The sequence below is a fragment of the Garra rufa genome, chromosome 18 (assembly GCF_049309525.1).
Source record: "Garra rufa chromosome 18, GarRuf1.0, whole genome shotgun sequence".
Lineage (NCBI taxonomy): Eukaryota > Metazoa > Chordata > Actinopteri > Cypriniformes > Cyprinidae > Garra > Garra rufa.
This window is the reverse complement of record NC_133378.1, coordinates 17,842,696-17,859,636: the sequence shown is the minus strand read 5'-3', so window position 1 is coordinate 17,859,636 and position 16,941 is coordinate 17,842,696. Positions and strand designations below refer to the sequence as shown.

At 36.9% G+C, this 16,941-nt stretch overlaps 1 protein-coding gene across 1 annotated transcript in view; it reads left to right on the top strand.

Annotated features, from left to right (window-relative positions):
- The window catches only part of dnmt3bb.1 (DNA (cytosine-5-)-methyltransferase 3 beta, duplicate b.1), a 52,163-nt gene that overhangs the window by 9,980 nt on the left and 25,242 nt on the right, over window positions 1-16,941 (top strand). Inside the window, exons 3-8 of the mRNA XM_073822637.1 lie at window positions 4,440-4,590; window positions 5,818-5,906; window positions 8,296-8,439; window positions 12,045-12,164; window positions 13,006-13,164; window positions 16,733-16,840. Of these exons, the coding sequence (XP_073678738.1) occupies window positions 4,440-4,590; window positions 5,818-5,906; window positions 8,296-8,439; window positions 12,045-12,164; window positions 13,006-13,164; window positions 16,733-16,840 (771 nt within the window). The remainder of the gene's footprint in view (window positions 1-4,439; window positions 4,591-5,817; window positions 5,907-8,295; window positions 8,440-12,044; window positions 12,165-13,005; window positions 13,165-16,732; window positions 16,841-16,941) is intronic.

Below are 16,941 nucleotides of genomic sequence, written 5' to 3'. Positions count from 1 at the left end.
AATGTGGACGGAATCACAGAATCCAATCATAAATATGGAAATTACTGTATAACACGGAATGTCACGGAATATGCCAAATTTTAGATGAATTAATCAAAAGTAGATTAGTACACATAATCACAACGCAATATGGACTAGTGTCTGAATATTAAAGGAGGAATTCACTACTCACCCCCTTGTCACCCAAGATGTTCATGCCTTTATTTCTTTCTTCAGTTGTAAAGAAATTATTGTTTTTGAGTAAAACATTTTTGGATTTTCCATATAGTGGACTTCTATGGTGCCCCGAGTTTGAACATGCAGTTTAAATATAGCTTCAAACAATTCCACATGCGGCTGTAAATGATCCCAGCCGAGGAAAAAGAGTCTTATCTAGCAAAACAATCGTTTTTTTTTTTGTTTGTTTTTTTTTCAATACTTTATATATTTCTTAACTTCAAATGCTTGTCTTGTCTTGCTTTGCCTGATCTCAGTTTTTTCCGGTTCAAGACAGTTAAGCCTAGTTCAGACTGCATGATTTTAGCCCGGATTTTTACTCGCCGACAGGTTTTGAGAAATCGCCGACAAATGCCCGAAATCACAGGCAAATCGGTGCTCGTTCACGTGAGTGACAATCACACAGTGTGAACTATCAAAGACGCGATCTGAGAAAATCGCCGACGTGTCGCTGACACCCGTGAGATATTTGGCATGCTAAATATCTGGACCTGTCGGCGATTCAAAATCATGCCGTGTGAAAGGTGATCTGACTGAAAATCACATCGGCGATTACCTACAGCCAATGAGACAGCAACATCCAGGCCAGCGGGAAGTTGGGGGAGGAGTTACGAAGGTATAGACCACAGTATCAACAAGAATAGCTTCAGCTTATTTTCTTTTCGCTGCAAATGAGTGCACATGCTATTTGTATGACAAGATTCTTGCGGGCTACCATTTTTTTTTAAATAATAATACCAGTCTCATGTGAGAACTTGCACGCCTGACCTCGCGTTGTTTCCATGTCACTTCTCGCGTGTGTTTGGTTGTGAGACGTAGTTTGAGGCGATTCTTCCTATTGTAAAGTCATGCAGTGTGAAACCCCCTGTCGCCGATCCATCGTGCAGTGTGAACACAGCAGCGACAGAATGCTACCCCAGATAGTCATGCAGTGTGAAAACATCTGTGACGCGATTGCTTTGAAAATGGTGCAGTCTGAACTCGGCTTTAGGTTATGTCGAAAAACTCCCAACTTATTTTCTCCCTCAACTTCAAAAATCATTTCAAAATCATCCTACATCGCTGCAGAAGTTACTGACCCAGTGTTTACAAAGTGAACATGCAAAGAAGATCAAACACCCTTAACAAAAAAGGTAAAACAGCAATGTAGGACAATTTTGAAAGTGAGGGAGAAAATGAGATGGGAGTTTTTTCGACATACCCTAACTGTCTTAAACTGGACAAAACAGTTCAGGCAGAGCAAGACCAGACAAGCTTTTGAGGTTAAAAAGTATATACATTAAAAAAAAATTATAAAAAAAAGACAGATGAGACCCTAGATAAGACCCTTCTTCCTCAGTTGGGATCTTTTACAACCACATTTGGGATCGTTTGAAGCCACATTTAAACTGCATTTTGGAAGTTCAAACTCGGGGCACCAAAGCAGTCCACTATATGGAGAAAAATCCTGAAATGTTTTCCAAAAAAACAAAAACAAAGAAACTTGCAGGTTTCTTCTGTAAGTCTGAAACAATATTAGTAAATGAAGACAAAAATAAAATTTTTGAGTGAACTACCCCTTACAGTTATAAAGCCTCATATAAAGCGATTGTATCTCTTCACAAAACGTTGCTTAATCTGTTTGATTCATATGGATTAGTTTTACGATGCCTTTAAAACCTTTTTCTTTTGGAATCTAATTTTTGGGTGAAATGTCTATTTAAGACTCTGCTTGAATTAGCTGTGTTCGTTCTTTTCATTTGAAGGAACAGTTCACCCCAAAATAAAAATTCTGTAAATAATTACTCACCCTCATGTCGTTCCAAATCCATAGGACTTTTGTTCATCTTCGGGACACAAATTAATATTTTTGAGGAAATCCGAGAACTTTTTGACCCTCCTTAGGTAATCTCATGAACGTGTCAAAGACTGACACAGAAGAAAATAAATTATTAAATAAAGTCATTATTTTTGTTTTCTTTATTCACAAAAATTATTCTCATAGCTTCATAACATTACAGTTGAACCTCTGATGTCACGTGGACTGTTTTAATGATGTGCTTACTATCTTTCTGGGCCTTGAACATGGTAGTTGCGTTGCTGTCTATGCAGGGTCAGAAAGTTCTCGGATTTCATCAAAACATGTTAATATGTGTTCCGAAGATGAACAAAGGTCTTATGGGTTTGAAACAACATGAGGGTGAGTAATTAATGACAGAATTGTCATTTTTGGGTGAACTATCTATTTAAATTATTACAACCACACAACTGTGACTGCATAGGTGCGTTGAGCAAATCGGATTGTAGTAGTTCTGAATTGAAAATAATACATAAATATTTGCATGCACCAACAATTTTTTATGTAGAGCTTGTAAAGACTAACCACTTACACATTCAGTGTGGTTCTTGTGGTTGGTGGGAGTGTGTGTGCAAGTTGGCAAAACCTCTGATCCGCTGCAGCACAGCTGTGGCATGAAAGATGTCTAGCATTCCAGTGGACGGTTCCAGCAATGCGACAGCAGCCTGTATTGTTCCCACATCCATGAACACAGAATGTTCTGCCTGTCTGCTTTACAGTGTTATCTGCTTTGGCTCATTAGTATAGTTTTTCAGTTTTCTAATGCATGTTTAAATACAGAATACACTATTTCACTTTTTGGCAGTGTTCAAATGAGGGCTGTAATGAGGGCTTATTATCATTATTGAAAACAGTTGTACTACTTTATATTTTTTTTGTGGAAATCGTGATACGTAGCAACAATGTACCTCCAAAAGAGAAGCATTAGTTTATCCAAGAGGCATCAAAGCAGGCACTTAAAAAGTCATCAATCGCTCAGGGATGTCAACTTATCCGCAAGCAATAGAGGCATGACCAAACACATAGATACATTCATTCTCCGAGCACAGCCATGTATTAGTTGTATATTTTGTGTTGACACTTTGCTCTGTCAATGGACTGATCTTCTCGAGGCCTTCATCTGTCTCTTCTTCAAGTCATAACACAACCACTTCTGGCACAACAAAAGAAACCTGATGAAAAATGAAATTGAAAGAATTGCAGGTACAGCAGCCAAGACCGGCAGGGTTTTCGTATTCTGTACTTCATCAAAGCAAATCAGAGAAAAGTACACTCTGTTATTTTATTTATATGCGTACAACATAGATTTCTAGAACAGGTGACAGATCTGATGTGTAGTAGCTCAAGGGTTTTTCAACCTTTTAGGACATATACATATATATACAGTTGAGGTCAAAAGTTTACATCTCCCTTTCAGAATCTGCAAAATGTTAATTATTTTACTAAAATAAGAGGGATCATACAAAACGCATGTTATTGTTTATTTAGTACTGACCTGAATAAGATTTTTCACATAAATTATGTTTACATGTAGTCCATAAAAATAATAGTTGAATTTATAAAAATGAACCTGTTTACATCCTCTTAATATTGTGTTGTTAACTGAATAATCCACAGCTGTGTTTTTTTTTTGTGTGGTAATAGTAGTTCATGAGTCCCTTGTTTGTCCTGATCAGTTAAACTGCCTGCTGTCTTTCGGAAAAATCCTTCAGGTCCCACAAATTCTTTGGATTTGCAGCATTTTTGTGTATTTAAACCCTTTCCAACAATGACTGTATTTTTTCATTTAGTACTGCCCTTCACAGGCGACAGAAGATAATTACATGTTTCCCAGAAGACAAAATAAGTTAAATTTAACCTGAACTTCAAATTCCAGTTTTCACCCCCCCAGGACTTAATGCATGTTTTTTTCCTTCTGGAGCATCAGTGAACGTTTGAACATCTTTTATGTGAAATATCTTTTTCAGGTCATTACTAAATAAACAACAGCATGCATTTTGTATGATCCCTCTTATTTTGGTAAAATAATTAGCGTTTTGCAGATATATATCTCCTCTAATAGTAGGTAAAATATTTTCTGTCCGCTTAGTACAAAAGAAAGGGTCAAGGATTGGCTGGTTTGCATGACCAAGACTCTGGTGCTAAATGTCACCATTCATTAATAACCATAATGGACGCTGTGTTATAGTGGCAGTGATGTTGTAGAGTTGTTTGGGCCTGCCCACCAGTATCTTTTTATGAATGAGAATTGCAAGCACTTGTACCGTTACACACCCATTTTGTTGTACCAGGTGACATGGGAAATAGTTCTGTTGTTGTTTTGCTTGTGTGATATTGAAGATTGTGAATAGTCCAAATGTTGTACTCAGATTGTCTCTGCTTTTAGGCTGCTGTGAATGGAGACACGTCGTTGGGAGAGGGATTGTCAGAGAACGACAGCGGTCTGGAGATGACCAATGAGAACAGCCCGCTGACTGCGGCAGAGCCACCTTCACCTTTCTGCCCCAAACAGAATGGAGGCGCAGCCTCACCCGCAGGTACACAGACCCGATTTAATCTGTAAATTCTCATTTTAGCACTTTCACTACAGTTATCAATGTAATTCCTGTAAAATTTAAACATGCTTTTACATGTGAATGCTAGGAATCCTGATGATTATGACAGGAATTTTAAAATTGAATATAACTTTAGCAATTCTGTCACGCTAGTTTTAACATGAATGCAGCTTAACTTTTGGAGTGCTGTGTTTGAATGTTTATCCTGTTGTAGTGCCTTAGCTTTTTGCTTGTTTTTACAAATGTATTTTCAGTGGAAATCAAAAATGTTACAGACAACATGATTATTAAGGAGAAATATTTGCTTTAAAGGAAATTAGTTCACTTCTTTCTTTCTTCAGTCGAAAAAATATTAAGGTTTTTGAGGAAAACATTCCAGGATTTTTCTCCATATAGTGTTCTTCAAATTGCAGTTTCAGTCCAGCTTCAAAGGGCTCTAAACAATCCCAGCTGAGGAATAAGGGTCTTATGTGGCAAAACAATCTGTCATTTTCTAAAAACAATAAAAAAAAAATGTATATACATTTAACCACAAATGTTCGTCTTGCACTTGCTCGACTTGGAAAGGTCACGCATGACGTAAGCAAAAGTGCCAACCCAGTGTTTGCAAAGTGAACGTCAAATGCCCTTTACAAAAAAAGTAAAACAACATTGTCGGGTTAAAAAACAACAATTTGTGGTTAAAAAGTATATATTTTTTATTTTTTTAGAAAATTACCAATTATTTGGCTAGATAAGACCCTTATTCCTCGGCTAGGATCATGTCGAGCCCGTTCGAAGGTGCATTGAAGCTGCAATCTAGACCTTCAACCTGCTGATCTCCATTGAATCCACTATATAGAGAAAAATCCTGTAATGTTTTCCTCAAAAACCCTAATTTATTTTTGAATGAAGATAGAAAGACATGAATATCTTGGATGACATGGGGGTGAGTAAATCATCAGGAAATTTTTCTACACTCTAAAAGATAAAATGGTAACAAAAAACCTTTGACTGAAGGGTTCTTTGTGGAACCAAAAATGGTGAACTAATCCTTTAAGTCACATTTTATATTACTATTACAAATACTGCAAACTATCATTCAGTGCAATGGAATAAATGAAATGAAGTGATCACTGGTGTTTACATTTCATAACTTGGTAGGCCTAGGATAAAGTATTGTGCAGTATACAAGCGTCTGAAATTACTTTCATATACTCGTTCATTCAGATGAGAGTGAGAACAGCATCAGACGAAAGAGATCTCGTAAGCGCTCAGACACAGAGGAAGACAGTGCCTGGGATTCCTCCTACAGTGAGGTGAGAATTTACGCGCTACACATCTGATCTTATCGCACACTGACAGAACGGTTCACATTCCAAAGTTGATTTTGCTGCTGTTTGCAGACACATGACTTGAACAGGACAAAATGTAGTTGCTCTACTAAAGGAACTATGACTTTTTTAAAATCAATGGCATTATTCTTAAATTAAAAAAAAAAATTCATAAACAGGTGCAGGGAAACACATAGAAACCTGAGTGTGGTCTTCTGTGCATTATTATCATAATAAAATATGACATTCAGAAGTTCACATTGTGCAGCATTCCTACCACCTTTTTAAGCAAACACTCTGCCATCACATGCGCACTAACTGCAAACTGTGTGCATGTGTATGCATGTCTATGTGTGTGTTGTTATGATACGTATCTGTACCATCAACACATTTCACCTTTCAAGATGATAAGAGCTATTCATTCTCTATTGTAAAGACTCCTTACAATCAGATAACTCATGATAAGCAGAATTGACTATTTTATATTTGTTCTGTAGTGTTATGCTTATCTGCGGTTTTACTCTGTATTTATAAAACTTGTACATCCAGTGCAAAGAGAAAAAAAAGCAGAGCGTAGAAGATATGAGTCAGATTGTGGGAGACTATACAGGTGCTGTACAGGTTGACTTTAACTTTAACTTTTTTAGGTAAAATGATCACAAAAGGTCAAAAAAAGGGAGTGCACCCCTCACATTTCAGCAACCATTTTAGTATATCTTCTCGAGGGATAATACTATAGAAATAGTCAATGTGCAGCTTGAATCGCAGTATAGATTTATTGTCGCCTAAAAATAACTCAACATACAGCCATTATTGTCAAATTACCTGGCAAAAAAGTGAGTACATCCTAAGTAAAGTTGTCCAAAGTGTCAATATATTGTGTTACCACCATTGTTATCTGGCAGCTTTAATCATCCTGGGCATGGAATTGACCAGAGCTGCACAGGTTGTTGCTGGGATCCTCTTCCACTCCTCACAGAGCTGCTGGATGTTAGACACATGGTGCTTCTCCACCTTGCCCCACAGGTGCTTAATAGGGTTCAGGTCTGGAGACATACTTGGTCAACCCATAACTTTCACTTTCAGCTTTCTCAGCAAGGCAGTTGTCAACTCGGTGGTGTGTTTGGGGTCATTATCATGTTGGAAAACTGCTGTTCGGCCTAGTTTCTGGAGGGAAGGCATCATGTTCTGCTTCAGAATGTACAGTACATAATGGAATCCATGTTTTCCTCAATGAACCGCAGCTCCCCAGTACCAGCAGAACTCATGCAGCCCCAGACCATGATGCTACCACCACCATGCTTGACTGTAGGCAAGACACAATTTTCTTGATACTCCTCACCAGGGCATCGCCACACATGCTGGACACCATCTGAGCCAAACAAGTTTATCTTATAGTCTCATCAGACAACAGGACATGGTTTCAGTAATTCATGCTCTCGGACAGGTTGTCTTCAGCAAACTGTTTGCGGGCTTTCTTGTGAGCCAGCTTCAGATGAGGCTTCCTTTTGGGACGACGCCTATGCAAACTGACTTGTTGCAGTGTGCGGCGTATGGTCTGAGCACTGACAAGCTGACCTTCTACTTCTGCTACCTTTAAAGCCAGGTTGAAACTTCGTTGATCGACCCTTGCAAGGCCTGTTCTGAATGGAACCCATCTTGGAAAACCTCTGTATGACCCTGACGACTCAGTTTCAGGGTGTCACTGAACCTCTAATAGCCTTGGCCACCTTTGTGGAGAGCAACAATTCTAATTGTCAAATCCTCAGAGAGTTTTTTTGCCATGAGATGCCATGTTAAACATCCAGTGGTCAGTATGAGAGAATTGTACTTAAAACACCTCATTTTATCTGCTCTAATACAAGATACACAACTTTGTATGGTCCTGTCAACTTGACAAAAACATAAACATGATGAATAAGACATGTGGCTTTGCATGGTTAAACAACATACTGCTGTTATCACTTAGGGAGTACTCACTTTTGTTGCAAGCCATTTTGACAATAATGGCTGTATGTTGAGTTATTTTCAGAGGACAGTAAATCTATACTGCTATACAAGCTGCACACTGACTACTCTAAAATATATCCAAGTTTCATTTCTATAGTATTGTCCCTTGAGAAGATATACTAAAATGGTTGCTGAAATGTGAGGGGTGTACTGTAACACTTTATAGTAAAGATTCAGTTGTTAACATTAGTTAATATGAACTAACAATGAACAAAGACATTTCAACATTAATGCATTTTTAAAGTCATAAATATCTTTTAGACTCTAGTAATAGTGGCCATAGAAAAACCCATAGGAGTTGAACCACTAATTATTATTTGCTCTACATATGCATCAGCTTACTGTAACCGCATTATGGTTTCAGGAAAAGGCTGACGTTGGGTCCGGTTGTGAGACAGGTCTGCGGCAAAGGCCTCGTCCAAGGACTATTTTCCAGGCAGGACTGACAGCTCACAGTAAACCCTGCAACAGAGAGAGGGGACATAGCAAACAGGATCACAACAACCTGGTAATGCTCACATTCGCACACACAAAGCCTCTTTCTTCTTTAGGTGAATTTCTGTCGGTCAGACACACTGAAATCAGGGCCGACCTACAGAGATCACCCTCGCGGCAGATTAAAGCCGTCATGCCACTGTCAGCTCCTCACACTTAACTCAACACCTTTAAGTTGAGCTGTCGATCACTGTCTTTATGTTGTCAGACATCTGTACCCCAGCCAATCAAAACAGTGATCTTGGAAATTTAAGTAGAGAAAATCACCCCTGCTCCCCATTTCAATATGTTATGACTTCTTTTCCATAGCTGTTTTATCTGTGTTGTGGCAAGATGAGCAAAGACAGACAAAGTGTGTATGGTATTATGGTTTGGAGAGCATTTGAAAAACATTTGAAATTGAAAAAAGTTAAATATATTATAGAAATATAAAAATATCAAGTTAGTTTGAGCAGTTGAGCTGGCTGGTAGGGACCTGATTATGCTGGATTGTGTGTTTTTTTTTTATACATGCATACAGTGCACCCCCTCTGAAACAAATTCAGCAATTACTCTTTACTTGCTTACTTGTAAAAAGGCCCCTGAAATAATTAGGTCTTCACTTTAAGCTTTAATTTAGTGCCGAGTGAGTTTCTGCTAGAAAAAGAGCAGGAGAAACAGCAAGAAAGTGTCTCAGAGCCAGCACTATGAAAATACTATGAAAAGAGTGACACTTTATCTGACAGAGTAAGATCCACCCTACAGAAGTGACATGCATGGCTGTTTATCCACACCAGAACTACCTACTGTAGCCAAACTCATTTATCTTATTCCAAGGCCCAAATTTACAAAATATAGACTTCTGGGAATCCATACTATGGTCTCATGAGACCAAGTCTGTAATTTCGGATCTAATAGCATTCAAAATGTTATGGTCTTGCTAGAGGATTAATACAGTGAGAAGTGTCTGGTTCCCACAGTGACGTTCAGTGGTAGTAAAGCTCTTATATAGGGATTCATGAGTACTGAAGGTGTGAGGGAGTCATGCTTTATCAAAGCTGTCATCAATTCCTGTGTGATGTAATACAAAAACCTGAAACTGAAGATGCTACACTCTCATTCCCTGCATTGTTGTGCATTTTTTCAACATAACAATGAAGATATTCATTCTCCCAAGGTGAAAATCCTTCAGTGGACATATATTTCCTTTAATCTTAACACTCTTGAACAGCTGTGAGGGATTCTGTAGAGACGAGCTGAGCAACACTTCCCATTAAAGACCAGGGCATTTAAGGAGGTCGTCCTCAAGAAGTTAAACAGGACAGATGTGAACATTTGTCATGAACTTGTACACTCCGTGCCAAGAATGGTCAGAGCAGTATACTTACTTACTGTTATAGAGGGCATATTAAGTACTAGAATGTCACTTTGTTAAATTAAATCTAGGGTGTACTCATTTCTGCAATCCTCCATTTAAACAAAATTGGTTAAGGGATAGTTCACCCAAAAATGAATTAGTCACCCTCATGTGGTTCCAAACCCGTAAGACCTTAATTTATCTTCACAAATTATGATATTTTTTATGAAATCCGAGACCCTGCATAGACAGCAACAGTACTACCCATAGACTGTAAAACTCATGGACGACGCGTCTCCACTTCCTTCCACTATAGGAAAGTGAAGCCAAAACATCTCAGTATGGCCGAGGAATGGGAATTACGGCATTCTAAATAAACTGCGTTACTAACGGCATTACTTTTTTCAGTAATGAGTAAACAAACAAATTACTGTTTCCCCGTTACAACGCCGTTGTTACTGACAATAAAATGCGGCGTTACTATAATTTTTGCATTCTAGCTTATTCCTCTCAGCGTGTCTTCTCCCAGAAACGAAAAGCAGCTGAGATGAACTTTATGCATGTTCACGTTTGTTTACGGAGGTGATGTGGGCGTTTGCCTACATGCCCCTCTCACATGGATGTTTAACATTTGAAAAGCAGAGCCACTCGTAGGCGTGATTGCATTAGAGATTAATTTAGGCATGAAAAACTGGAGCTTTTGTTGGTGTCATATGGATTACTTTATCAGAGGATATGAGTTCATTTTAAAGTCATTTTAAAAACTCATCTGTTCAGTTGTGCATTTATTGAATGAGCACTGTGCTACGTCCGAACAGATTGCATTATTTTATGTATAATCATTTTACTGTATTAATTAATTTGAAATCATTTTCTTTTTTAAAATCATCTTAAATGTTCTTAATTTTGTTTTTATTGTTGTGATTATTATTTTAATTTTTTATGATTTTTATGCTATTGTGATTTTAATTCCTTTTTATGTACAGCACTTTGAATTACCATTGTGTATGAAATGTGCTATATAAATAAACTTGCCTTGCCTTGCCTTGCCTTGCCTAGACATTTCAAGCTTTCTATAAATATATATCTCATGTCTGTGAGGCAAGTATTTCGAAGATTAAGGTTGGAGAAAGAGACGGCAGAAAGCGAACCCTGTATATTTTATTTATTTTAAAAAAGCAAACAACTTTTTGTTATTATGACTATACACAATTAGAACTAGACCCTTTGCAGTTTAGACAGATTATTTTTTTGTTCTTTTCGCTGTCATCAAGAAAAAACGAGACTGGCCATGCCGGTGTGGTCTTTGACCCCAGAGGTTAACAGTGTTGCCGTGAGGAGTTTTTTCATGTCAGTGGGTTGAAGTGACCCCAATAACCTGATATTTACCCCCTGGAAAATGTCTCTCACATTGTCCCACGGCAACATTAAAATTGTGTAGATTAGTGTGCAATGTTTTATTCATTTACAATATTTAATATTGGGGGCATCGAAGTTATTTTGATTATTTCAGGTTCAAAATATCTTTTATTTAATTTGTGTTCCAAAAATGAAGGTCTTATGGGTTTGGAACAACATGAGGGTGAGTAATTAATGACAGAATTTTTGTTTTTGGGTCAGCTATCTTTTTAACAACAACTCTATGAACCAGCGTGGTTTTATTGACAGATGTGTAACAGTTACATGACTAGTTTTTTTAGTATTTATTCTACAATGAGTTGTGCTGTGATGATCTAGCAGTGAGCTATGGCATTGTACAAGAAAAACACCCCTGAAAGACCATCTTAGTCAAGGGTTCTGCTGGCAAAACAGGTCATGACCAGATAAAACCAGCTACCATGTTGTACCACAGTGCAACTTAAGTTGTATTGACATCAATGTGGCATGCCATCACTTACCGCAAAAGTCATTTTGACTTGTCTCACAGTTTGTAAAAACACATTAAATGTGTTGACAGAAATGTAGTTGCACTGGAAGTCTGTCAAAGCAGCAGCTACATATTTGCCCCCTAGACTTCCATTGTAACTATCATTATTTATTTTTTTTTTTTTTTTATGTTTTGTTTTTGTAATGTTCTATTTCATGTTTTGTCTTTTGTTTTATTTTTTTATTTATGTTCTTATTTTATTTATTATATTTATATTATAATATTTTTGTTTGTTTTGTTTACACACATTGAACTATTTTGAATTTTATTTTGTTATTTATTGTATTTTTGTTGTGTTTTTTTTTTGTTTTGTGGTTTATTTAGCTTTACTTAAACTTGCGGTGTGTGTTTGTAGGTTTCTAGTGTTCCTGAGGGTCCTGCACTGGAGCTTATGGAACAGGACTCTAAAGACTCTGCACAGAGCAGCACCACATCCACCTCGACTACTGACACAGTCAGCCAACCCGAGTACAAGGTACCAGGACATCTCTCTCTCTCTCTCTCTCTCTCTCTCTCTCTCTCACACACACACACACACACACACACCTATCCTGTCATGTCCCGTTCCTCTTTATGTTCATGCACAAACAACCCATGAGTACTTATATTTGTCCACCTGCCTTTGACATGTAACAGTAGCCTCACAGAATGACTCTGTTTGAATGTGAAGATAACAGTCTTTGTTCTCACGGTATCCTCTCCTTTGCGTGTCACTAAGACAGGCAGCTGCGCGTTTAGAGAGTACTTATGACCAAGACAAAGAGATTGTGATGGTCTTGAATGGGGGTTTTGTGGGTTGTAGCGTCGGCTAAGTCACTGTTGACCACAGACTCATAAATACTCACAGACACTCGCACAGGTGAGGAAACAACAGCGCTGTTGAAATGGTCCTGATTGATTGAGAGTCATGCTCAGACAAGCTCAGTGTCAGAGGTTTCACTTGTGTCTCAGTCCAGGCTCAATCCTGCTCTCGTGCTACAGAGCATGCGATTGTCCTTTTTTGTGTAACTGGATCAAAGAAATATGTGCAGTGATAATGTTAATTGTCCGTCTTATTTAAAGGATAGTTTACCTATAAATCTACAAGTTTAAAACGTGAATGAATTCTTCTATTTCTGGGGACCAGGGAACAAAAAGCACCATAAAACTTGCATAATAACGAAGACATATTTTCAGATAGTAAGAAACAGAAATCTTATATGCCATTATTCACTGAAATTTCTGACTTCTTCCTGTTTAAATCTGATGCAGGTTTCAGTAAACAGAAATTATTAAATCTTGTTGAACTGTGTCTTATTTACATTTCTGCACCTCAGGATAATAAAGGCTTTGGTATCGGAGAGTTAGTCTGGGGCAAGATAAAGGGCTTTTCTTGGTGGCCAGGGATGGTGGTGACCTGGAGAGTAACAGGAAAGAGGCAGGCCTCCCACGGCATGCGCTGGCTGCAGTGGTTTGGCGATGGAAAATTCTCAGAGGTAACAAACACAGCATTTCATACTAATAGATGTGAAATTTCCATAACAATTTCAATAGCACAGAAAAATGCCATTGAACATAGTCCTTTATTTTAAATGTAAATTTTAATGATTTTAATTAAAATAATTGTAGGTAATGGTATTATATAGCCCGAAGTTTACCATAATTTCCATAATAGTCGTATAGCAGTATTTTTACCAGGCTTGATCAAGTTAAAATAAACTACAGCTAACCGTAGTAACATCACTGCAATACTAAATGATTATATATGACTTGTACCTGAACTTTACATTTACACTTTCTAAATTACATTCACACAGGTATTTTAGAAAGCCAAACAAATTAGAATAGAATAATAATAATAACAACAATTTTATAAAACAATTGCACTGTAAAATAAATGGAAATTAATAGGTATATTATTTTTGTTTACACTACAGTAGGGAAATTACAATTCTTCTTTCTTAATTTCTACACTTGAAAATTTTATTTTGAATTTGGACTGCAGCTTCAGTGAAAACAGACTTACAAAAACACGTCTCACTAGAAATCTGTAATCATCATCTGCCATGAAAATAATTTACTGTGAACTGAGCCGTTCTGAGGCACAGAAAACACTGGATCATGGACTGATCGCCTGAACAAAGTGCACACTTCTCTTTGAAACGCGCACCGAAAACAGACTTGATGAAGGGGTTAAGCCATATTGTGCTTACGGTTTTAGTTCATTTGACAGATACTGTGCCAAAGCATAATGGCCCAAAATGCAACTTTAAAGACCTTTCATGTTAGAATAAGAAGTAAAATTTTTATTTATTATATATAGGGGTGGGTATCGTTTGAATTTTATCGATTTCGATTCCGATTCCGATTCCACTTATCGATTCCGATTCTTTTCGATTCCCAGTTTCGATTCCGATTTAGAAAAAAAAACAAAACAACAAACACAAAAGTCAAACATTAATATATTAAACATGTTTATTTTCAGTGCTAGATTGCAACATATTATTTTATCACAGGGATCCTCAACCTTTTTTATATCAGGGCCCCCTTCTTCTCGGGTCAGTTTTGCAAGGCCCCCCTATGCCTGACATTTCCTCTAAAGGTGTTTATTTTTTAACCTTTTTTATTAACCTAAACATTAGTTTTGCCTTTTTATTTTTCTCCTGCATGTTATAAAAAAAATCAAACAAACTTTAAATTAAAGCTATACTTTTGAATTTAAAAGAAAATCCTCTGCTCTAACTTTTTAACATGAATACACATATACAGATTTAAAGCACCTAAATTATTTAATTCAGACATTCTTCACAACTTCAGAGTACTCTTTCTTAAGTGACTGAATATCTACTGTTTGTATTTATTATAAAATAAACATATAAATGAAAAATACAGTAAATACATTGTAAATCTGTTTATGCTGGTGCTCATATGTGCTTAAACACCACTGACCCTTACAAGATCCACCTCTATGGGTAAGCATTCATTATAAAAAACTCACAGGACATTCATTTTGAAAACTATGCAAATATTTTGAAATTTCACGCAAAAATACTATGGATCAGAGCACCGAAAGCATGAATAGTTTGTGAATCAACAGCGGACTTATGCGTGCCTAATGTACGACTCCGATATACAAGAATGAATACATTAGGTATGCGCGAGTTCGTTACTATTACTCTGGTCATCTTTGCCTTTACATTACCGGGAGGGTTTGTTTCATGCAGCCAAGAGATAAAGTAGATACCTGTCTTCCCGCGGGGGTATAAGTGACTTTTATGTGGGCTTTTGCGGGACGAAATAACATATATTCCTTCTGGAGTGGGCGGGCGCAGGACTAAAATCCGTCCCTTGCAGATCTCTAAGATGAAGTTTGCGTGCAGCGGTAGATTTGTCTTCGGTTTTTACAAAGCGTAGACACACTTTTAAACGCTTACCGTGATCCATCTTTTCGACTGATGTTTACATTACCACGTAAAGTCCTGGCAGATTGCACGCGCGGAAGGTCCTGGCAGATCACTAGATGGAAAAAAATGCAACCAGGAATCGAAACGAGGAATCGAAATTTTAATATTATAACAAGTATCCGATTCTTTATCTTAAGTATCCGATTCCAGAATCGGAATCGATTTTCGATTCCCAACCCTATATATATTTTTTTCAAATTTGCCATGATGACTTATTGTTTCATATCGTCATGTGACCACGATATCGAGACAGTTTTGCTGTCGCAATACCACAATATTGAAAATACCATTACATCCCTAATGGAATCCCTACACACACTTGAATCCAAAATAATCATTCGTAAAGTTCATTGTTTACATTATAATGTTTACATTAATCTTGCATTATAAAAGGGTCATAAAAGCGTTCTGAGCTGTGGTGCAGTTACATGACTCGGCCGAAGACAAGTGCTCTTCTTTGTGAGCATTTGATTGTGTGGTTAAACACTACATTAGAACACCATCTGCTGTTAAAAACCTTTGCATATATGTCTATACACATACATATATACAGATCTAAGTAGTAACTGATAACATGTAATCTGAATTACGTAATCAGATTCCAAAAATTAAGTACTTAGATTAAATTCAGTTTTAAAATACTCAGACTACAGCTACTTTTTTATGGATAACATGATAATTTATTGATTCCCCCTAATTTCTTTTTTTCATCTTTTGAATTTTTCATGCTAAAATAGCCTACTGCTATTTCTACATTCAGAAAGTCTTCAAGTTTTGTGGACATTCACTCAGAGATCAGTCATTAATCAGGTTTAAGAAGTGTTTCAACATTGCATCATCTATTAATGAACACTTAATTTTTTTTTGAATTATCACTCAGTTATTTTACCATGTATTACTTTGGAAGACGTTTGTCTTTCAAACACATTAAAATGCACATACTCGCCAACATTTTTGTCATCTGATCCTCTTTCACCTAATATATTTTTATATGAAGTACCCCAGAGATTTTAAAATAAATAATTTAACAGTGAAGTATCCCATTTGCATTTGCAGTTCTCTAACATTGGTTATGGTCTCATGACATGCAGATAAACAAATAAAATTGTTATTTTTCAGTAAGTGTTTTATTTTGATTCATTTTTAATTATTTATTTTAAATGAACATTTTTTAACTCATGAACACATATGAACTCATAAACCCCTTGCAGTTCCTTCACAAACCCCAGTTTGGGAAACCTTGACGCAATGTAACGTTTAATGCACTTCATGTTGTTAATAACAACAACGAATGGATTATCCTATTTAAATCAATGTGAAAAATAAGATTGGTCAAAAGTAATCTAAAAATAGTCTGATTATATTACCTAAAATGTGTAATGTAATTGATTATGTTACTAACTACAAATTTTGTCATGTTATTCAGAATCAGTAACGGATCACAATGAGGTAGAATAGAATATTTAGAAACATAATATATTAATATGAAATATAATATGCCACAAACATGTATTAATTACGAGGTCATGTTTTGAATTTCAAGCATTCTTAACTGGAACCGTGGTTGCTTTCTGACCCTGGTGTCATGTGTATCTTGCAGGTGTCTGCTGATAAACTTGACTCCATCACAGCCTTCCCAAAGTTTTTCAACCAGTCATCCTACACCAAGCTGGCCTCCTACCGCAGAGCAATCTTCCAGGCCCTGGAGGTGAGAGCAGAGATCAGTCTATGTTCATTGTTCTATAACACTTAGAGACAATTGTTGCCTATGGGGCAGTTAGACACAACAATGCAATTTACAGCATCTTT